Below are 22,628 nucleotides of genomic sequence, written 5' to 3'. Positions count from 1 at the left end.
CTCCAAATCTCAACCTGGGCCTGGAAGCAGTGCAATCAAGAGGAAAGCTATGAAATGAAGAGTATAACTCTTACTCTGGGGAATAATTTAATACATATTTGTGGGAAAATATATTTTAAAAAAAATTATATTCTGATGATGTTTAGGCCAGCAGAGAAGGCCTTGCTGGAACTGACGGCCCACCACTGAAAATGAGAGATGTTGTACAAAACAACGTCAGTGATTGGATCATCTCTAACCAATCAGAGTATGAAAGCCAATGACAAATTTTCAAACTCTGCCTTACCCATGTGCGTTCTGGCTCTGGCCCAACCCATTAGTTTCTGGGATCAGATGGTCTAGAATGGATTTCCATCTAGAAATTGTCGGGGAGGTACTCAGATCCAGACTCATTGTGGAGAAGAAAATATTGTCTGTGGGCGTAGTGTAGTGTTTGGCCAGAACAAGGAGTTTGGGTAGCCAGGCAACATCTTTCTATCTGTGCCACTATAGCAACTGTGACAGTCTAGGCAGCGCCATTGAGGCTATCTCCATCTTTAAGTAGTCATTTTTATTTTTCAGAATTGGTTGATCCCTCCTGATGACACAGTTGTACATGACTCCAACCGAACCCAGGAGGGTTCAGCCAATGAAGTTGGAAGACCCACCCAGTTGACTACATTAGAATGGTGGACGCTCTCAATTGTGCTTCCCATGCTAAGACGCCATTTTGGCCACTGGAGACCTCTATAATTTTCTATGGTATAGTGTTTGCGCTTAAATATGACGCAATAAGTAAGCGACAGCAAACAAATGAGACCGATTGTTTGACAAGTGATTTTTTTTTATATCGTTGTTGTAGCGGTGCAACTTGTTTCACTATTGCAGAAATGTGGTAATGTATGTGCTTTTATGTGTTTCTATTGGCGAGTTATCGTTACTGGAAGAACGAGTTAAACTAGTGTTTCTGTGCAGACCGATCGCTTTTTCAGCCATGGAAATAACAGGACTAACCATTTGTGTTGGTAGCTAGTCAGCTTACAATGCCAGCAAGCTTGTTCACCCCTCCTACGTTATCGTGGCTCTTCTGTGTTTTGATACAACATTCACAGACATGACGACAAACAGAGAAATAGCCTTGCCTTATCCAACACGCAAAAGTAGTTCCAAGTTATATTGTATACATGGCTGAGCGCCGAAGACGTGGATGTCGATTATGGCACCGCTCTGATTGAGGGGCTGGGTTAAATGCGGAAGACACATTTCAGTTGAATGCATCCAGTTGTACAGTTTACTAGGTATCCCGCCCCCCTCTTTCCCTTCCCATACTAGCTAGGTAACTGGGGCGGCAGGTAGACTAGCGGTTAAGAACGTTGGGTAACCGAAAGGTCGCTGGTTCGAATTCCCAAGCCGACTATGTGCCTAATACGCCCGTAAGCAAGGCACTTAACCCTAATTGCCCCTGTAGTCGCTCTGGATGAGGCCGTCTGCAAAAAAAAAAAAAAAAAGACATGTGAAACAATAGAGTTTGCCAGTTTATAGTCCCATAAACGAGGAACCTCTGGTTGTCATTCATATGGGGAAACGGTTTTGGGATGAACGCCGAAAATAAGGTCTGAGGTTTAGGTTAACACCGGTTTAGGAGATCGTATGCGTTTTTTCTATGAGAAGTCAGTTAACATGATCGTGAATTATGAAGCCATATGTGCTTTATGTACTTTTTAAAAATTACATGCATGTTTAACAATTCAAAGTGACGTTAGCTGATTGATGATCTCTTGGAACAAAACGTATACGACCTCCTAAACCTGTGTTTACCTACCTTATTTTCAGCGTTTATCCAATGACCCCCCCCACCTCATTTTTATTTATTTATTACCCATGAAAATCTTTGTCCAACGAACCGTGACGGAGTTAGTGCCTAGGCGCCATTATTATTGCTCTCTCTATACCCCATGTCCCGGACTCAAGGTGCATATAAGTATGCCCCCAATCCACACCCACAGTGCGATTTCAACTTTTTTTTGTTGGTCAGATGAACTTTTGTTTTTTGTTGAATTTATATAAAAACCTTGTGTAGCATTACTTTGTCCAAATATGACATGATTCCACTATTTGTAGCCGTTTGCATCACTTTTAAATTGCGGGGCTTTTTTATTTTGAAAGCCAACAGAAAATTCCACTTGTGGCTAATCCTTATTGTGGCTAACTTCACATGGGCGGTAACTTGCTTGCAAGCTAACGTCCAACAGCAACTGAACTTGTCAGTGAGATGTTTTATTTCTTAGACATAATCATTATTAGCTGTAATACATGTTACTTTAGGAAAGGATTAGCCCTATAAATAGTATGCCAATATTAATTATAAACATTTGTTTGAATATTGTCTTTATTTCCGTAATATTGTCTTTATTTAAGTAATGATAGACGGTAAATGTCAGAATCGTAAATATAAATGTCACATCAGTATCCTAGTTGTAGTGGAAGCAAAGAAAGGATTACCTCAGACCTAACATGACGACCAAAATGGCTCCGCACGTGCGCTTGTTGAGTTTGTCTATCCCACCAGACATGATCAGGACAAGCAGGTCGAAATATCAAAACGAACTCTGAACCAACTATATTAATTTGGGGACAGCTTGAAACATTTATCTAGCCAGCTTGCTATTTCTAGCAATTTGTCCTGGGATATAAATATTGGCTTGTTATTTTACTTGAAATGTACAAGGTCTCTTTTTGCTGGATCTTTGTAGAATATCAACCAATTTTTAGTCACATAAAATTGTGTGTTCTCTACTCGGACAATGAGTCCACAGATAAAGGGGGAACCTATATAGTTTCTAGTAATCTCTACTAGTTCAGTCGTCTTCTGTGGATTTATATGGTGGAGGCTGGTGAGGGGACAGGCTCACGCTACAGGACAGGCTCATTGTAATGGCTGGAATGGAATTAATGGAACACTATCAAACACATATGGAAACCACATTTTTTTACACTGTTCCATCTATTTCACTGCAGGAGCTGAGACCAATGTAGCTGCCTGAATGGCCCTGCATCCTCCCCCTACCTTCCAACCTCCACCTCTCCCTGATTCTGTCTCTCCTTTTCATAAAACAAAACGAAGCCATAGACATGGATTGTTAACTACTGCATGTGTGTCATGGATAAAGAATGAGAAACATGGATTCGATTTACGTTCTTCTCGTCCTCCATGCTTCGGTTTTGTATTTTTTTAGCCCCTGCAGACAGGAAATTTGAGACCTATACGGGATGCTACCCTTCACAGCATAACCTTCACTCCAGATCAAAAATCCAAACCTACAACCTAATTTTGGACAAAATGACTTGGAAGGATTAAAGCTACCATCCAACCTGGAACTGAGACAGACCAGATACAACTTCAGTTAGCACTGGCGTGTGAGGTGAGGTGTCAAAGCCTTTGAGCCCAACAAATGGCAGGCTACCCCACCCAAATTCCAAGGCCTTGAAGCCCCCTCCTGCTGTTCAGAGACCATCTATTGGCATTTTCTACAAGAGATCTGCCTCCAGAAAAGCTTCTTCCAAGTGGGTGTGACACCTACTTCCGTTGCCTGCTGCACTGCTGCTTGGATTCCACCTGGTGATCTGTTCACCATCTGCCCTGGTTGTCTCCCCCTGGTACAGGTACCCCCCTGAGCTTTCGCTCGCCTCCAGCACACAGGCACTGTTGGGGCGAGTGACTCTGACCTTATAATGGCTAGCCCCAATTCGTTTATTTTTTTTCTTGTGCATTTTGCTATTTATCTCATGACTCCTGCATGCTTTGTTAACTGAACTTTCTTGTTTACCCAACCGTGGGTCAGACTGTTTGTTCCCGCACTCGGGACTCTGACTCTCTATTGGTTACACGAATTCTTGGCCTCCCATCCTATTCTAACCACCTCTCGCCGGCTTTGTATTCATGTTACCGGATTAAATGGCTGTGTAATATGATTTTGTCTCCATCTGATGCACATTCAAATGTAATAAATCATCACTGCAGAGCTCTCCCTGTCCTATGCCGTTGATTGATTGTATTACTGTTGATATCTGGAAATGTGCATGTACACCCTGGCCCATCTACTTGTTGCTAGCCCCAATTCTGACTTGTGCTCTGATATGTTTCACTGATTTCTGCTCTTGTAAAAGCCTGGGTTTTCTGCACATTAACTCTAGAAGCTTCTTACCTAAAATGGATCAATTGAAAGTGTGGGTTCACAGCTCCAATCCAGGTTTTTGGTTATTACTGAGACGTGGTTAAGTAAGCGTGTTTTGAATACTGATGTTAACCTTTCTGGTTATAACCTTTCTTGGCAAGACAGATCTTCCAAAGTTGGAGTGGCAATCTTTACCAAGGATCACCTTCAGTACTCAGTTGTTTCCACCAAATCTGTCCCCAACAATTTTATTTGCTTGTTTTTAAGCGTTAAACTTTCAAATAGCTCTGACTGTTGCTGGGTGCTATCATCCTCCATCAGCACCGGCCTGTACCCTACCTGCACTAAGCTCTCTCCTGGTCCCTTACACTAAGTCTGAATTTGTACTGCTAGGTGACCTAAACTGGGACATGCTTAAACCACCTGACCAAGTCCTAAAGCAATGGGACTCCCTAAATCTTTCTCAGATTATTACCAATCTCACAAGATATGACTCCAAACACCCAGAAAAGGCTACTCTCCTTGACGTTATTCTCACAAATAATCCTGATAGGTATCAGTTTGGTGTTTTTTGTAATGACCTTAGTGATCACTGTTTTACAGCTTGTGTTCCTAATGGCTGCTCAGTGAAACGACCTGTCCTGATTTGTCATAGACACTTGCTAAAAAAACATTAATGAGCAAGCCTTCCTTCATGACCTGGCCTCTTTAAATTGATATAGAATCAGCTTGATCCCCCCCCTCTGTCGAAGATGCTTGGTCCTTATTTTTGGATCATTTTAGTGATATTGTTAACCTCTCTGGGATATGTGGGACAAAAGCGTCCCATATGGCCAACATCCAGTGACAATGCAGAGCACCAAATTCAAATAAATTACTAGAAAAATTTTACTTTCATGAAATCACACATGCAATACACCAAATTAAAGCTACACTTGTTGTGAATCCAGCCAACGTGTCAGATTTCAAAAAGACTTTACGACGAAAGCACACCAAACGATTGTTAGGTCAGTACATGGTCACAGAAAAACACAGCCATTTTTCCAGCCAAAGAGAGGAGTCACAAAAAGCAGAAATAGAGAAAATTAATCACAAACCTTTGATCTTCATCAGATGACACTCATAGGACACTCATGTTACACAACACATGTATGTTTTGTTCGATAAAGTTCATATTTATATAAAAAAATCTGTTTACATTGGCGCGTTACATTCAGTAATGTTTTGCTTCCAAAACATCCGGTGATTTTGCAGAGAGCCACATCAATTTACAGAAATACTCATCATAAATGTTGATGAAAATACAAGTGTTATGCATGGAACTTTAGATCCACTTCTCCTTAATGCAACCGCTGTGTCAGATTTCAAAAAATCTTTATGGAAAAAGCACGCCATGCAATAATCTGAGTTCAGAGCCCAAACAAGCCATACAGATATCCGCCATGTTGTGGAGTCAACAAAGTCAGAAATAGCATTATAAATATTCACTTACCTTTGATCTTCATCAGAATGCACCCCCAGGAATCCCAGTTCCACAAATGTTTGATTTGTTCGATAAAGTCCATTTATGTCCAAATACCTCCTTATTGTTTGCGCGTTTAGTACACAATCCAAACTCACAACGCACGGGCAGGTCCAGGTGAAAGTTATAACGAAAAGTCATATTACTGTTTGTAGAAACATGTAAAACTAAGTATAGACTCAATCTTTGGGATGTTTTTATCAAATCTTCAATAATGTTCCAACCGGAGAATTCCTTTGTCTGTAGAATTGCAATGGAACGGAAGCTACGTGAACGCGCGTGACCAGCTCATGCCACTCTGGCAGTCCTGTGACTCATTCAGCTCCCATTCCCCCCTCCTTCACAGTAGAAGCATCAAACCAGGTTCTAAAGACTGTTGACATCTAGTGGAAGCCTTAGGAAGTTCAATATGCCCCCATTTTCACTATCTTGGATAGGCAAAGACTTGAAAACCTACAAACCTCAGATTTCCCACTTCCTGGTTGGATTTTTCCTCAGGTTTTTGCCTGCCATATGAGTTTTGTTATACTCAGACATCATTCAAACAGTTTTAAACTTCAGAGTGTTTTCTATCCAAATCTACTAATATATGCATATTCTAGATTGTAGGACTGAGTAGCAGGCAGTTTACTCTGGGCACCTTTTTATCCAAGCTACTCAATACTGCCCCCTGTCCCAAAGAAGTTAACAAACACGCCCCCATAAAGATAAATTGGCATTAAAAACAATTTCAGTCCTTGGTTCGACTGTGATCTTGCAGATTTACTCCACCTCAAGAATTGCATTTGGCGAAAGGCTCAACACATGCATACTCAGGCTGTGACAGGCTCTTGTTCAGGCAAATGAGAAATATGTGCACTCAGGCTATCCGGAAGGCCAAAGTTAGTTACTTTAAGGAGCAGTTATCTCTCTGTGGGTCTAACCCCAAAAAGTACTGGAAAAATGGTTAGACCTGGATCCTAACTGTTATAGGCCTATTTCTATTTTGCCCTGCTTATCAAAGCTTGTCAATAATCAACTGGCTTTCTTGATGTCTATAGTATTCTCTCTGGTTTCGGCTCAGGTTATGGATGTGTCACTGCAACCTTAATGGGCCTCAATGATGTCACCATTGCCCTTGATTCTAAGCAATGTTTTGCTACTATTTTTATTGACTTGGCCAAAGCTTTTGATACGGTAGACCATTCCATTCTTGTGGGCCGGCTAAGGAGTATTGGTGTCTCTGAGGGGTCTTTTGATCTGGTTTGCTAACTACCTCTCTCAAAGAGTGCAGTGTATAACGTCAGAACATCTGCTGTCTCAGCCACTGCCTGTCACTAAGGGTGTACCCCAAGGCTTGATCCTAGGCCCCACGATCTTCTCAATTTACTATACTCAGCTGGCCCCTCCCTGTATTTTGTGTTAAACGCTCTACAACAAAGCTTTCTTAGTGTCTAACAAGATTTCTCTCCCCTTAACCTTGTTCTCAACACCTCCAAAACAAAGGTCATGTGGTTTGGTAAGAAGTATCCCCCTCCCCACAGGTGTGATTATTATCTCCTGAGGGTTTGGAGCTTGAGGGAGTGACCTCATACAAGTACTTGGGAGTATGGCTAGATGGTACACTGTCCTTCTCTCAGCAGATGCTGAAGCTGCAGGCTAAAGTTAAATCTAGACTTGGTTTCCTCTATCGTAATCGCTCCTCTTTCATCCCAGCTGCCAAACTAACCCTGATTTTAGATGACCATCTTACCCATGCTAGATTACGGGGATGTAATTTATAGATCGGCAGGTAAGGGTGCTCTCGTGCGGCTAGATGTTCTTTACCATTCGGCCATCATATTTTGCACCAATGCTCCTTCTAGGACACATCACTGCACTCCTATACTCTTCTGGTCATCTCTGTATATCTGTCACAAGTCCCACTGGTTGATGATTATTTATAAAACCGTCTTAGGCTTCACTCCCTACTCTTTCCTATCTGAGATTTCTACTGCAGCGGTCATCCTCCACATGCAACACCCGTTCTGCCAGTCACATTCTGATAAATGTTCCCAAAGCACAGACATCCCTGGGTCGCTCATCTCTTCAGTTCGCTGCAGCAACAAACGGCACAGTTTTATTTCAATCTCTTCATTCAAAGACTCCATCACAGATACTCTTACTGACTGTTGTGGCTGATTTGCGTAATGTATTGTCTCTACCTTCCTGCCATTTGTGCTGTTTGTACCATGTCTTGTGCTGCTACCATGCTATGTTGTCTTAGGTCTCTCTTCATGTTGTGTTGTCTCTTGTCGTGATGTGTGTTTAGTCCTTTTTTGAAATTTAATTTTAATCCTAGCCCTCATCCCCGCAGGAGGCCTTTTGGTAGGCCGTCATTGAAAATAAGAATTTGTTCTTAATTGACTTGCCTAGTTAAAGAAATTCCATTCCAGCCGTTACAATGAGCCCGTCCTCCTATAGCTCTTCCTACCAGCCTCCACTACTGGTTGGCAACCAACTTTAAGGTGCATTACTGCAACTAACTGGACTGGAGTCTGGACCGCTCATCTTTCAATCACCCACATGGGTATATGCTCCTAAAAACCGATGGTGAGGCAGGTCAAGTGTCTAAAATAGAACAAAATACAACCCAAGTTATATTTTAGTGGCTGGATATAGACGCTCGCTTAAAATGATTGAATAACATGTACGTGTACATTTATTTTGCAGCGCACGCAATGCGTCCGGTGTGGTCAGCATGTAACTAGTGCCTATTGAAGTATCTTTTTTCCTGGGGGACTTTTGTTTTGAAGAGCCCCGACGCTCATTCTGAAAGTCAACACGTATCACTTGCGGTACTGTTTTGGAAACACGAGTTCCTTTCATATTAGCAATAAATAATTTTCAGAACATGATGTTAAAGCTGTAATGTGACTTTTGGGGGACCCGATCAAATTCACCTAAATGTGTTTATAGATCTGTCATCGAAAGCAAGTCCTAAGAAGCGATAGATCTGTTCTATGTGCACTATTTCTATGCTTCCCATTAAGTTATTTTTTTTGCCTCTTACTTTAGGTTTTGAACACCAGCTGAAAATACAATATTTTTGGTTATGGAAAAGATTTCACATGGTACAATGATTCTCTACACTACACTTGCTTGTCACAAACTAAAATCACTTGGTCACAAACTAAATTTACACGATCTATTAGATTTTTAACAACCAAGAAATAGTGGAGCGATTTCTGCATAGTGCATCTTAAATTACTACACATGGCCATATCTCCATGTTACAGCGGGTGTTTACTGAAGACTGAGGCGGCACCTGTGCTAATTAGCTATGTAGTATGCTCAACACTTGTGTAGCGGAAGAAGGCCTTTTCACAAAACTGCGGCGCAGCTGTGATAAAGCCGGTTAAAACAGTGTACAGAAAGTGTATATTTTCCATTTGTGAAATTATTTGGATGTGATATGAAAGTTAAGGGCTTTATGCTTCTAACTGTTTTTCAATTGAGAATCGATTCATGTTTAGATGGAGTTTTTGGCTGCCAGTTTTGGCTGCCACAAATAACCTATATCCTTGGACCTAAAGAAGTAACTGTAGGCTCTCCTACACTCCTTAAGAGTACGTTCTTGAGCTAGGAAAATATTAGATATCTGTGATGGGGGCAACGTTTGACAACGCAGGTCATACCACTTTCTTCTAATATGCCTAGCTATCTATCTACACAGTATTGTTGTCATCAAATTGCACAGAGTAGTACGTTCATTTCACACACTAATTGTTAATTTTACACATTTAGCCTAACACGGCTCTTTACTTGAATGCAGCTTCTTCCTTGGCTCCTAAGAAGATTTGTCCAAGCAGGTTGTGAGAAGACCACCCTAGGAACTGAATGCTTGTTGGTACGGTGTATGTTCACAAATCCGCCAATCCGGAGTACTGCTTAGGGAAGCATAGGCGGAGCAGCAAGGCCTAGTCCCTGAGACTCTACATTCTCCACCATCTGAGAGACTGGGGTGACTCATCTAGAGTCCATCCACTGGGGAGCTCCATGGTTCAGGGCCCCTGAAGGGCTGGGACCAGCACTGAGGGCCAGAGGCAGCTGTGATGAGATGGGGTAGGGGCTGAGGACAGAGGCATGGTTCATAACGGCTCAGGTGGGCACCTGCCGGCACAGGTGGGCACCAATGGCCGCTCTTCTGAGAGGAAGAGGACACCGAAGGCATGTGAATGCTGTGGGCCCAACTCCAAGCTCCATGATGGGAAGGCCCCACATGGGAAGAATCGGGGTGGCAAGTCCCGACAACGCAGGGCCCAGCCGGGCAAGGGCCAGGCACTGGGGGAGACCCCTAAGAGAAAGCGTGGTCGCCCATCTTATAAGAAGACCCTGATGACAGAGGAGCAGGTAACAGCTATCCGAGAGGAGCTGGAGAAAGACTCTGCTGTGGAGCAGGTAACGAACTCTTTGGCTTCACCTGTAACCAACTCTGTTGATCAACCTCAAACTGTAACAAACTCTATGGGTCAACCCTTATTGAAGTCTATGGGTCAGAAGTTAACGTACACTGTGGTTAAACTGGTGAATAAGTCTGTGGTTCAACCGGTAATGACATCAGTGGTTGAGCATTTTGCTGATTCAATGATCGAGCAGGAGAGAGCCTGTGAAGGGGCTGTGAGTGAGGGGGAGAAGTCCACTGGTTCTGGTTCAGTCAAACAGCCGGTTATAGACCCTAAGATGGAGGTCCTAAAGCAGCCCCCACCCCAGGCTGGTGACCCAGCTGTCTTCCTTTCCAACGGTACATCAGCTGTCATCAAAGAGGAACCAACAGACTGTAGCGCCCCTATGGAGGTGCAACCATCAGCCATAGCCTGTGTTTCCCCAGGCATTATTCTGTGCAGCACCCTCCACCCATTTGCTCTGTGGGACCACCGAGGTTACTGCAAGATAGGAGTGTGGGCTCCTAGACCTGAGCAGGGAAGTGCCACAGACCCAGCACAGCAGTCCCAGCCATCACCACAACAACCCAAACCAGAAGAGGGCATCCATGAAGGATTCAGAGACCTCATCCATGGTACTAGGCTTTTATTGTAACTATGATTTCACTGGATGTAACCTTTTTATTTAAGGTGCCTGTCTCTCCCTCAGAGTTCCTGGAGCTTTTCTATGTGACGTACGGGAGTTTCTTCCCCCTCAGTGAGACTGATGTCTTGGAGCACCTGAAGAACAAGTGTAACACGGATTTCAATGACAAGTATGAATCATGAGACAAACCAGTTTTACTTTCACCACTGATTTCCATTGTTATGCTGATTGCATCTGTTCTTTTGTCTACTTGTTATTCCATTTGACCTTTTGGTTTGACCTGTTTCATCGCTCGGTACCAGGAATCTAAACATCCATTTAGAAGTTTTGAAGTACAAAGCGGGTCTAGCCTCCATCCCTATGAACTGCTTTAAAGTGGACTACAACAAGCACACTCTGACCCTGGAGGACCTGTCCACACTGGACGATCAAAACTGGGTCAACGACCAGGTAGCTATGGCCCATAGAAAACTGTGCTTGCTGCTTATAAACCTGATTCACGGTTTTATCTAACCTGATTCACGGTTTTATCTAACCTGAAATTCCAAAACTTTAGTACAGGGCCCTATGTTCCACCAAGAATGACAAGGATTTAGTAAACATTTTCATTTTTCTTTGTCTTGTGTGTCTAGGTGATAAACATGTATGGTGAATTGATCATGGAGGCTACAGAGCACAAGGTGGGAGTACATTCCTAAGTGCATTAATTTTGGATCCTTGATCAGAATGTTCAACAAAGGGTTATTGGTAAAAGGGAGTTGTTAGGATGGCAGTGTTATGTTGGGTTTCCAAGGTTACTGAATTTTCTGTTTTCTCCCGCAGGTTCATTTCTTCAACAGCTTCTTTCACAGGCAGCTGGTGGCCAAAGGCTATGAAGGGGTTAAGAGATGGACCAAAAAGGTAAGCTAATGGTAGGTCAGATCATAAGCTCTGTAGTGCTGAGTGATTAACCGAAATTATTTATTTTTGTGGTTATTAAACAACTAATTGACTGATGTTAGATCAATTAATTAGTTGTGAGCCCAATGTGCCATTTCTTTAGAGAAATTTAATTATTAACGAGAGAAACCATGGACTCTGGGCTGACGCAAGTTTTAGTTTTATTAAGCAAATATTCAACATAGTTCATTGCAGAAATGTGGTAATTAACAAACATATAAATGCAACTATTTCAAAGTTTTTACTGCGTTACAGAAAATCAGTCAATTGAAAAACTAATCTATGGATTTCACGTGACTGGGAATACAGATATGCATCTGTTGGTCACGGATGCCTGAAAAAAAAGAAATCTCGTCACAGTATTTTTGTGCGTTCAAATTGCCATTGATAAAATGCAGTTGTGTTCGTTGTTTGTAGCTTATGCCTGCCCATACCATAACCCCACCGCCACCATGGGGCACTCCGTTCACAATGTTGACATCAGAAAATTTCTCACCTACACGTGGTCTGCGGTTGTGAAGCCGGTTGGACGTACTGCCAAATTCTCTAAAATGACGTTGGTATGCTTATGGTATAGAAATGAATATTCAATTCTTTTCCAATAGCTCTGGTGGACATTCCTGCAGTCGGCACGCTGATTGCTTGCTCCCTACAAAACTTATGACATGTGGCGTTGTGACAACTGCACATGTTAGTGGCCTTTTATTGTCCCAGCACAAGGTGCACCTGTGTAATGATCATGCTGTTTAATCGGCTTCTTTATATGCCACACCTGTCAGGTGGATGGATTATCTTGACAAAGGAGAAATGCTCACTAACATGGATGTAAACAAATTTGTGCTTAATTGGTGAGAAATAAGCTTTTTGTGCGTTTGGAGCATTTCTGGTATCTTTTATTTCACCTCATGAAACACATGAAACATGGGACCAACACTTTACATGTTGTGTTCATTTTTGTTCAGTGTACAGTCGTGGCCAAAAGTTTTGAATGACACTATTAATTTCCACAAAGTTTGCTGCTTCAGTGTCTTTAGGTATTTTTGTCAGATGTTACACTGAAGTATAATTACAAGCATTTCATAAGCGTCAAAGGCTTTTATTGACAATTACATGAAGTTGATGAAAAGAGTCAATATTTGCAGTGTTGACTCTTCTTTTTCAAGACATCTGCAATCCACCCTGGCATGCTGTCAATTAACTTCTGGGCCACATCCTGACTGATGGCAGCCCATTCTTGCATAATCAATGCTTGGAGTTTGTCAGAATTTGTGTTTTTTTGTTTGTCCACCCGCCTCTTGAGGATTGACCACAAGTTCTCTATGGGATTAAGGTCTTGGGAGTTTCTTGGCCATGGACCCAAAATATCGATGTTTTGTTCCCCGAGCCACTTGGAGCACCTTGCCATAAGGCAAAAGTGATAACTATTATACTGGAAAAGGCATTGTTCGTCACCAAACTGTTCCTGAATGGTTGGGAAAGTTGCTCTCGGAGGATGTGTTGGTACCATTCTTTATTCATGGCTGTGTTCTTAGGCAAAATTGTGAGTGCGCCCACTCCCTTGGCTGAGAAGCAACCCCACACATGAATGGTCTCAGGATGCTTTACTGTTGGCATGACACAGGACTGATGGTAGCGCTCACCTTGTCTTCTCCGGACAAGCTTTTTTCCAGATGCCCCAAGCAATTGGAAAGGGGATTCATCAGAGAAAATGACTTTACCTTAGTCCTCAGCAGTACAATCCCTGTACCTTTTGCAGAATATCAGTCTGTCCCTGATGTTTTTCCTGGAGAGAAGTGGCTTCTTTGCGGCCCTTCTTGACACCAGGCCATCCTCCGTCTTCGCCTCACTGTGCGTGCAGATCCACTCACACCTGCCTGCTGCCATTCCTGAGCAAGCTCTGTACTGGTGGTGCCCCGATCCCGCAGCTGAATCAACTTTAGGAGACGGTCCTGGCGCTTGCTGGACTTCCTTGGGCGCCCTGAAGCCGCCTTCACAACAATTGAACCGCTCTCCTTGAAGTTCTTGATGATGCGATAAATGGTTGATTTAGGAGCACCCCCCCCCCCCCCCCCCCCCCCCAGTACAACTGAACTTGCACTTATTTTATCGATATGAGTGGGGGGAAAGGTGCTTGTGCGTTGACAAGGGGGGATACCTAGTCAGCAGTACAACTGAAATGTGTCTCCTGCATTTAACCCAACTCCTCTGAATCAGATAAGCACACCAAAGACTGAAATACCGATAAATAAAATGAAGATGGCTATTCTAATCAAATTCTATTTGTCACATACACATGGTTAGCAGATGTTAATGCGATTGTAGCGAAATGCTTGTGCTTCTAGTTCTGACAATGCAGTAATAACCAACGAGTAATCTAACCTAACAATTCCACAACTACTACCTTATACACACAAGTGTAAAGGGATAAAAAATATGTACATAAAGATATAGGAATAAGTGATGGTACAGAATGGCATAGGCAAGATGCAGTAGATGGTATCGAGTACAGTATATACATATGAGATGAGTAATGTAGGGTATGTAAACATAAAAGTGCATAGTTTAAAGTGGCTAGTGATACATGTATTACATAAAGATGGCAAGATGCAGTAGGTGGTATAGAGTACAGTATATACACTGCTCAAAAAAATAAAGGGAACACTTAAATAACACAATGTAACTCCAAGTCAATCACACTTCCTCTGAAATCAAACTGTCCACTTAGGAAGCAACACTGATTGACAATAAATGTCACATGCTGTTGTGCAAATGGAATAGACAAAAGGTGGAAATTATAGGCAATTAGTAAGACACCCCCAAAAAGGGAATGGTTCTGCAAGTGGTGACCACACACCACTTCTCAGTTCCTATGCTTCCTGGCTGATGTTTTGGTCACTTTTGAATGCTGGCGGTGCTTTCACTCTAGTGGTAGCATGAGACGGAGTCTACAACCCACACAAGTGGCTCAGGTAGTGCAGCTCATCCAGGATGGCACATCAATGCGAGCTGTGGCAAAAAGGTTTGCTGTGTCTGTCAGCGTAGTGTCCAGAGCATGGAGGCGCTACCAGGAGACAGGCCAGTACATCAGGAGACGTGGGGGAGGCCGTAGGAGGGCAACAACCCAGCAGCAGGACCGCTACCTCCGCCTTTGTGCAAGGAGGTGCACTGCCAGAGCCCTGCAAAATGACCTCCAGCAGGCCACAAATGTGCATGTGTCTGCTCAAACGGTCAGAAACAGACTCCATGAGGGTGGTATGAGGGCCCGACGTCCACAGGTGGGGGTTGTGCTTACAGCCCAACACCGTGCAGGACGTTTGGCATTTTCCAGAGAACACCAAGATTGGCAAATTCGCCACTGGCGCCCTGTGCTCTTCACAGATGAAAGCAGGTTCACACTGAGCACATGGGCAGTGTGCTCGCCAGAGGTAGCCTGACTGCCAATAGTTACCGAGATGAGATCCTCAGACCCCTTGTGAGACCATATGCTGACACATACACATTTGTGGCCTGCTGGAGGTCATTTTGCAGGGCTCTGGCAGTGCACCTCCTTGCACAAAGGCGGAGGTAGCGGTCCTGCTGCTGGGTTGTTGGCCTCCTACGGCCTCCTCCACGTCTCCTGATGTACTGGCCTGTCTCCTGGTAGCGCCTCCATGCTCTGGACACTACGCTGACAGACACAGCAAACCTTTTTGCCACAGCTCGCATTGATGTGCCATCCTGGATGAGCTGGACTACCTGAGCCACTTGTGTGGGTTGTAGACTCCGTCTCATGCTACCACTAGAGTGAAAGCACCGCCAGCATTCAAAAGTGACCAAAACATCAGCCAGGAAGCATAGGAAGTTGTGTGTGGTCACCACCTGCAGAACCATTCCTTTTTTGGGGGTGTCTTACTAATTGCCTATAATTTCCACCTTTTGTCTATTCCATTTGCACAACAGCATGTGAAATTTATTGTCAATCAGTGTTGCTTCCTAAGTGGACAGTTTGATTTCACAGAAGTGTGATTGACTTGGAGTTACATTGTGTTGTTTAAGTGTTCCCTTTATTTTTTTGAGCAGTGTATATTATATTAAGTGGCATTGTTTAAAGTGGCTAGTGATACATTTTTGATCAATTCCCATCAATTTCCATGATTTAAAGTGAGCTGGAGTTGAGTCAGTATGTTGGCAGCAGCCACTCAATGTTAGTGGTGGCTGTTTAACAGTCTGATGGCCTTGAGATAGAAGCTGTTTTTCAGTCTCTCGGTCCCTGCTTTGATGCACCTGTACTGACCTCGCCTTCTGGATGATAGTGGGGTGAACAGGCAGTGGCTCGGGTGGTTGTCCTTGATCTTTATGGCCTTCCTGTGACATCGGGTGGTGTAGGTGTCCTGGGGGGCAGGTAGTTTGCCCCCGGTGATGCGTTGTGCAGACCTCACTACCCTCTGGAGAGCCTTACGATTGTGGGCGGACCAGTTGCAGTACCAGGCGGTGATACAGCCCGACAGGATGCTCTCGTTTGTGCATCTAGAAGTTTGTGTGCTTTTGGTGACAAGCCGAATTTCTTCAGCCTCCTGAGGTTGAAGAGGAGCTGCTGTGCCTTCTTCACAACGCTGTCTGTGTGGGTGGACCAATTCAGTTTGTCCGTGATGTGTACACCGAGGAACTTTAAAACGTACTACCCTCTCCACTACTGACCCGTCGATGTGGATAGGGGGGTGCTCCCTCTGCTGTTTCCTGAAGTCCACAATCATCTCTTTTGTTGACGTTGAGTGAGAGGTTATTTTCCTGACACCACACTCCGAGGGCCCTCACCTCCTCCCCGTAGGCCGTCTCGTCGTTGTTGGTAATCAAGCCTACCACTCTAAATGCCTATTTCACATGAGTCTGCTGAATTAGCAATAACTTTTCTTTAATTTTGATTTCATCACAAATTCAAATGTGGCATGGACTTGCCCATGAATTTGTTTCAGCATTGTCGCAATGAAGAGTTTGACTAGCCACACATGACATGCACGCACAGTTACAAACCTGCTAGAATTGGTGGCAGGCGGAGGAGCAATATCCATGGTCGTAGTATGGACGAAGCCTGAACTAGAATGTGACGCTAACTGAAACTGGCTAGCTTTTAGGAAACCTGAGTAGATATTGCTTGCTTCGGAGTATACCACTCGGCTCTCTCTCTCTCGGTTTGGCAGGTGGATCTGTTTTCCAAGAGTCTGCTGCTGATTCCTATCCACCTGGAGATCCACTGGTCCCTGATCACAGTAGACATGGCCAACCACCACATCCACTACTATGACTCACAGGGCATCGTCTTCAAATACACCATAGAGGTAGGCTCACACACTTTACAGTCCTCTGCTGCTCAATGAAACTCACTGAATTTCATCCTAGACTTGAGGAACATTGATTTGATAAGCATGGAAAATATTAACATTGGTCTACCTTGGCCCGCTGATTACTTTTGGGGGGGGGGGGGGGGGGTAGACTCAGTCGGTCTTAATGTTGAGTACAATTTAGAAATTTGGTTGTGCATCAGATGTCAATCAATTAGCCCATGACAGCAATTTGTTTGGGGGATTGGTAAATTAGTCTAGTGGCCAGCGATATAAATTTACGCTAAGCATGGTTGAATTACATCCAAGGTGGAGCCCATTGATCATCAGTTATCATAAACTCAGCAAAAAAATAAGTCTCTTTTTCAGGACCCTGTCTTTCAAAGATAATTCTTAAAATCCAAATAAATTCACAGATCTTCATTGTAAAGGGTTTAAACACTTTCTCATGCTTGTTCAATGAAACATAAACAATTAATGAACATGCGGAACGGTCGTTAAGACACTAACAGCTTACAGACAGTAGGCAATTAAGGTCACAGTTATGGAAACTTAGGATGCTAAAGAGGCCTTTCTACTGACTGAAAAACACAAAGAAAGACCCCCAGGGTCTCTGCTCATCTGTGTGATTGTGCCTTAGGCATGCTGCAAGGAGGCATGAGGACTGCAGATGTGGCCAGGGCAATAAATTGCAATGTACATACTGTGAGACGCCTAAGACAGGACAGACAGCTGATTGTCCTCAGTGGCAGACATCCAAACATCACACCTGTGGGACAGGTACAGGATGACAACAACCACTGCCCAAGTTACACCAGGAACGCACAATCCCTCCAGCAGTGCTCAGACTGTCTGCAATAGGCTGAGAGCGGCTGGACTGAGGGCTTGTAGGCCTGTTGTAAGGCAGGTCCTCACCAGACATTGCCTGTGGGCACTAACCCACCGCCGCTGGACCAGACAGGACTGGCTAAAAGTGCTCTTCACTGAGGAGTTGCGGTTTTGTCTCACCAGGGGTGATGGTCGGATTCGTGTTTATCGTCGAAGGAATGAGCGTTACACCGAGGCCTGTACTCTGGAGCGGGATCGATTTGGAGGTGGAGGGTCCGTCATGGTGTGGGGCGGTGTGTCACAGCATCGGACTGAGCTTTTTGTCATTGCAGGCAATCTGAATGCTGTGCGTTACAGGGAAGAAATCCTCCTCTCATGTGGTACCCTTCCTGCAGGCTCATCCTGACATGACCCTCCAGCAAGACAATGCCTGTATTGCTGTGGGTACAGACCTAGCAGCCACTGCGGCCTCATGAGTTCCCTTTTTTTTTTGTGGCCCCCATCACTTGCTCATCCCTGGTCTACCTAGTCCACATTTTGGGAACCCTGAAGGAGTCCATGTGTAACTCAACCTTTTTTGTGAACTAAACCCTCGTTTTCCTCCTGTTATCGGCCCGACAGAACATCATGAGATACATCCTGGCTGAGGCGAAGGAGAAGAAACAAGCTACCTATCAGAATGGCTGGAAGATGATTATAAACAAGGTATTGTTTCAGATGGCACCATGTGACTGTTCTCTCTCAATTTCCAGTTGGCTCTGTTTTGACTACTGTCTCTGGTTCTCACCCTCAGGGTATTCCTCAACAGAAGAACGACAGTGACTGTGGAGTCTTCGTATTGGAGGTGAGTAAAGAATTTACCTCATACTGCCAACTCCCCACACACACTGCTATGGTGTTTTTTTTTTTTTTATTGAATTGTTTTATCTCTGCTTCTCTCACAGTACTGCAAGTGCCTGGCTTTAAAAGAACCGCTGCAGTTCACACAGGACGACATGCCCAACGTCCGCAAGAGGATTTACAAAGAGCTCTGTGACTGTAAACTGAGTGACTGACTGATCACAGCTGAGAAAGTACACCAACTGTTTGACCGTTTTTGTACAAGGGCCATTAACACTTTAAAAACACTACTGGAGCCAAGGAGAAACTGAAGGAACTGCTGTAGAGACAAGACATTTGACTGGTGACAGTCTTTTCTTCAGAGGGCCAGCGGTGCATATTCTGCAATAATTATTATTGTTTTTTTTTAATTGCCCTGTTTTTAACATCTTTAACGGGAGAGAGGGACCTGAGACTTTGCATTCCTTTGGGAGTTGAAGTCCACAAAGTTGCCATTGTTGACTGACTGACCTGGGTCTGGAGCTAACGCTGCTACTATGTTTCAGATGCCAGTAACGGACCTGTATGTGCTGATACCGTTTCCTAACTTCAGTTCTTGAAATGTAAACGGCAGATTATATGGGACATTAGGTGAAATGTGAAGGTTCTTGTTATATCATGTAATCTCCGCCTGACTAGTGCTGTACAGAACAAGAAGTCTCATCAAAGGCTAGCTTTTTAATTGAATGTACTGTTTTGTTACAACTTAATCTCAAACCGCTCTCTTGGGCTAGATTCAATCTGTATCACGGAAGATCCGCATTTTTAAAGGTAATTTCCAATTGAGATGCCGCATTTACGTGACTGCAGTCTCTGCGAACGCGGGAACATTGCCTTGAAATGTAAATCGAGCTATAACGTGGATCTTTCCCGCTAGGGATTGAATCCAGCTCTTAGTTCTTGTGAAACTCCTTCGCATCAAACAGCAGTTGAGACAAGGGCTTAGATTCAATGTGGAAGATCCGAACTATAGGGAGACTGCCTTTTTAAAGTTCAATGTTTCCGCATTCGGTAAACATTGCATATGTCGGCTCAATCAAAATTACATTTACATTGCGCCATTACATGGATCTTTCAGGAGTTAAGTGGGAGATATTTAGTTCCAATTGGCCATGCTACTCCACTGAAAATGGCTTCATAAACACCGCTCTTTCTGCGTCTGTCAAATACTGTACACCTTATTGTTTTTGAACAGCATATCTTGACATGGTGTACTGAGGAAGAAGTAATGCCTTTTTTTGTATGAGGGGCTGGCAAGCTATGGTTCTCATTGGAGGACCACCAAGCACTCGCGCTGACTCAGTTGGTGTCAGTTACCCATCTGAGGGAGCTGGTCCACAGACTGGGTGTAGTTGGGGAAACGCTGCTGTAGAACATGCTAAAGGAATCCCATCTATACCGTTTCATTCAAGCACACTAGGTACCATTAGAGATCATGTTCACAGCATTCTCTGTACTAGGGTTAAATCTGTTTAATCTTCGTTGAGAGAGACCTTTTGGTTTTTATTTGATGTTCTTGATTTAAGCTGCTGTGGTAAAACCTAAAATATTGTATTGCAATTTCTTGAAGTAATACAGGGTTATACTTACAAATGGAAACCCAGAGGGGTTAAATTGGGATTCTCTAGATGTGAAAACTGTCCTCAAATTTCATGTTAATAGAAGTTCCCAATGTATGTGTCTCATCCTAAACGGTGGCACTGTTTACTTTCTAAGTTGACCCCTGAATACATTCATACACATGATGTAGCTTGTATGCCTCAGGCATTCATTTTCTCTACTTACTCTATTACTCTGGGTTGTTGCATGAGGAGGATGCAACAACCCAGAGGCCCAGACACACCAAACAGAGGGGTATCCTACGACACAAGCTACATCTACTCAGGGTTTTCTAAAGCTAACAAGCTTGTGTTAGCTTCACATTCCAGGTCTGGCTTTTTCTGTACTAGGACGGTGGATATTGCTTGTCCGCCTGCCGCTAACTGTAGCAGGCTTCTAACTGCGCGGGCTAGTCGAATGCCGAACTCTTCATTGAGACACTGAAACATCAATCCATGGTGCAATCCGTGCCACATTTTTCATTTGTGCCAAAATTAAATCTTGCAAATTCAGCAAGCTATAGGCTCAATCCGAATGGTGTGAAAAGGCTTTTAGAAGTGCCGGCTTAATTGTATTATTGTTAATGCTGTCTTTGGTGTGCTTATCAATGCATAAGCACCTTTTTCCTTTCCACTCCTATTGCTAAAATAATTGTATCAATTTTATTTATCATACTAAACTTTTACTGTGTTAAGTTCAAAAGCATTCTGTAATTACAAAATAATTTGATGGGTATTTTAACATGTTACTATAAAAAAAATGGATTAATAAAATATTGAATCAGTCTTTTGCAAATTAAGGGGATGATGATGCAATCTTTGCGCAGGGGAGGGAATTTGATTTCAGTGGTCCTCAACTCGCTGCTCAGACACTTCATTCAGGATAAATGGAGTTTGCCATGGAGCAGGTTAGTTTTGACGGATTTGTTGCCATAGAAATGTACCTGACTGAAAGGTGAGCCACATTCTTATAACTAGTTATCAGGAGTTGAGCTCCTGATAACTATATTCATTCGAAAGTGTCAATGATCAAACCTGGAAGGCCACCCAAACAGGCATCGCTCTGAACCCAGCCGGAATGAAAGTGAACTTAACATTAAATGAGAGCTCTGACCGCCCTCCATTGGTCGGCTCAGCGTCTTACATGTTCGGTAGCCCTTGCTGAGACCGTTTAATACAGTTTCACCCATTATGGTATAGTATGGATTTGAGTACATGAGCAGACCTTAACACACAATGACAAGGCACTCTAACCCGTACGGGGGATTGGTGTATATTCCCAGATAAACTTCTCTGCGTCCAAAACCGAGGAGAGACAAATCTTCTCACCGGAAGGCGGGGTAATTCTGAGTCTTGCAGGGAAGAGCAAGGCTGGGCGAAGATGGAGTTTGTAGAGTTTGGTCATGACATCTCTGTAGCCGGGGCGCAATGCTTTGCCACATCGGGCGCATAATCCTCATAGACACGGAAGGGGTGCCCTTCATGTAACAGGTTACCCCTCATTCGAGCCTCACGCAGGATAAGATCCTTGGTCTTGAAACTGTGACAACAGATGATTACTGGGCGAGGACGTTGGCCCGGTCCAGGCATTGGGACAAGGTCGCGGTGTGCACGGTCCAGCTGGGGATCCTAAGCCAAAACATCCGATCCCATTGCATCCCTTAATAGCTTGGCGAAGAAGTCAGTGGGGGCGAAAGCCCGCCTCCACCCCCTCTGCTAGACCAACAACGCAAAGGTTATGACGTCTGGATCGGTCCTCTAGGTCGACCACTTTCACAGAAAGCCTCTGCACACTATCCTGCAATGACGTGCATAGCTTCTCTAACTCGTCGATCCTACCAGCGTTGAATTCGAAAGATTTCTCAAGGTCCACAATACTCTGGCCCTGTGAAGCGACCGTTCGAACGGTGCTCTCGATTTTGGTGTCCAGTTCAGCAATAGTAGCCTTAAGATCCTCAGCTATAGCAACACGTAGTTCTCCCAAAGCCCGGGTAAGTTCTGTAAGTGTCACGTTGTTACCTGTGCCTTTCGCCATATCTGCCTCGTTGTTTGGTGGGGAGTAGGCCTCCGATGTGGATTTATTGTCCTTTGGTTGCTTATTACTCTGCATTTTCACATAAGTTACAATATTTTATTAGAAAGAAATGTTTGTTGTTTCACAAAAAATTTGCAGGAGCCTCACACACAGCCGTTCCCTCCAACATGCTAGCTCCGCCCCTCCATATTAGGGATATCTAGGTGAAATGCCAGTTTTCCTGAAAATCGGGACATGCATATAGGAAATATATTTGAAATATCAATTTCTCTTGAAATCAGGATATGTTACTTTCACTTTTTTGTT

General features: G+C 43.8%; 1 protein-coding gene across 4 annotated transcripts; it reads left to right on the top strand.

The window, feature by feature from the left end:
• Nucleotides 1-751: 751 nt before the first annotated feature.
• LOC129855655 (sentrin-specific protease 5-like) lies at nt 752-21,087 on the top strand. Of its 4 annotated transcripts, none has more exons than XM_055923549.1 (10): nt 752-874; nt 9,470-10,714; nt 10,789-10,894; nt 11,028-11,175; nt 11,358-11,405; nt 11,548-11,625; nt 16,842-16,979; nt 18,432-18,515; nt 18,604-18,654; nt 18,755-21,087. In XM_055923549.1, the coding sequence occupies exons 2-10, from the start codon at nt 9,781-9,783 to the stop codon at nt 18,863-18,865; spliced, it is 1,698 nt and encodes a 565-aa protein (XP_055779524.1). In that variant the 5' UTR covers nt 752-874; nt 9,470-9,780; the 3' UTR covers nt 18,866-21,087. The 4 variants fall into 4 exon arrangements, with proteins under 4 accessions (XP_055779524.1, XP_055779525.1, XP_055779526.1 ...); XM_055923550.1 differs by having other exon boundaries at nt 2,998-10,714; XM_055923551.1 differs by having other exon boundaries at nt 752-879.
• Nucleotides 21,088-22,628: the final 1,541 nt, after the last annotated feature.

Source organism: Salvelinus fontinalis, chromosome 5, assembly GCF_029448725.1.
Source record: "Salvelinus fontinalis isolate EN_2023a chromosome 5, ASM2944872v1, whole genome shotgun sequence".
NCBI lineage: Eukaryota > Metazoa > Chordata > Actinopteri > Salmoniformes > Salmonidae > Salvelinus > Salvelinus fontinalis.
The sequence above is the reverse complement of the archived record's forward strand: the minus strand, read 5'-3'. Positions and strand labels throughout refer to the sequence as shown.

Coding starts and splice junctions, on each gene's coding strand:
- LOC129855655 (XM_055923549.1), top strand. CDS start 9,781: ATGGTTCATAACGGCTCAGGTGGGCACCTGCCGGCACAGGTGGGCACC. Junction 10,895..11,027: donor AACACGGATTTCAATGACAA/GTATGAATCATG, acceptor GCTCGGTACCAG/GAATCTAAACATCCATTTAG. Junction 11,626..16,841: donor TTAAGAGATGGACCAAAAAG/GTAAGCTAATGG, acceptor TCGGTTTGGCAG/GTGGATCTGTTTTCCAAGAG.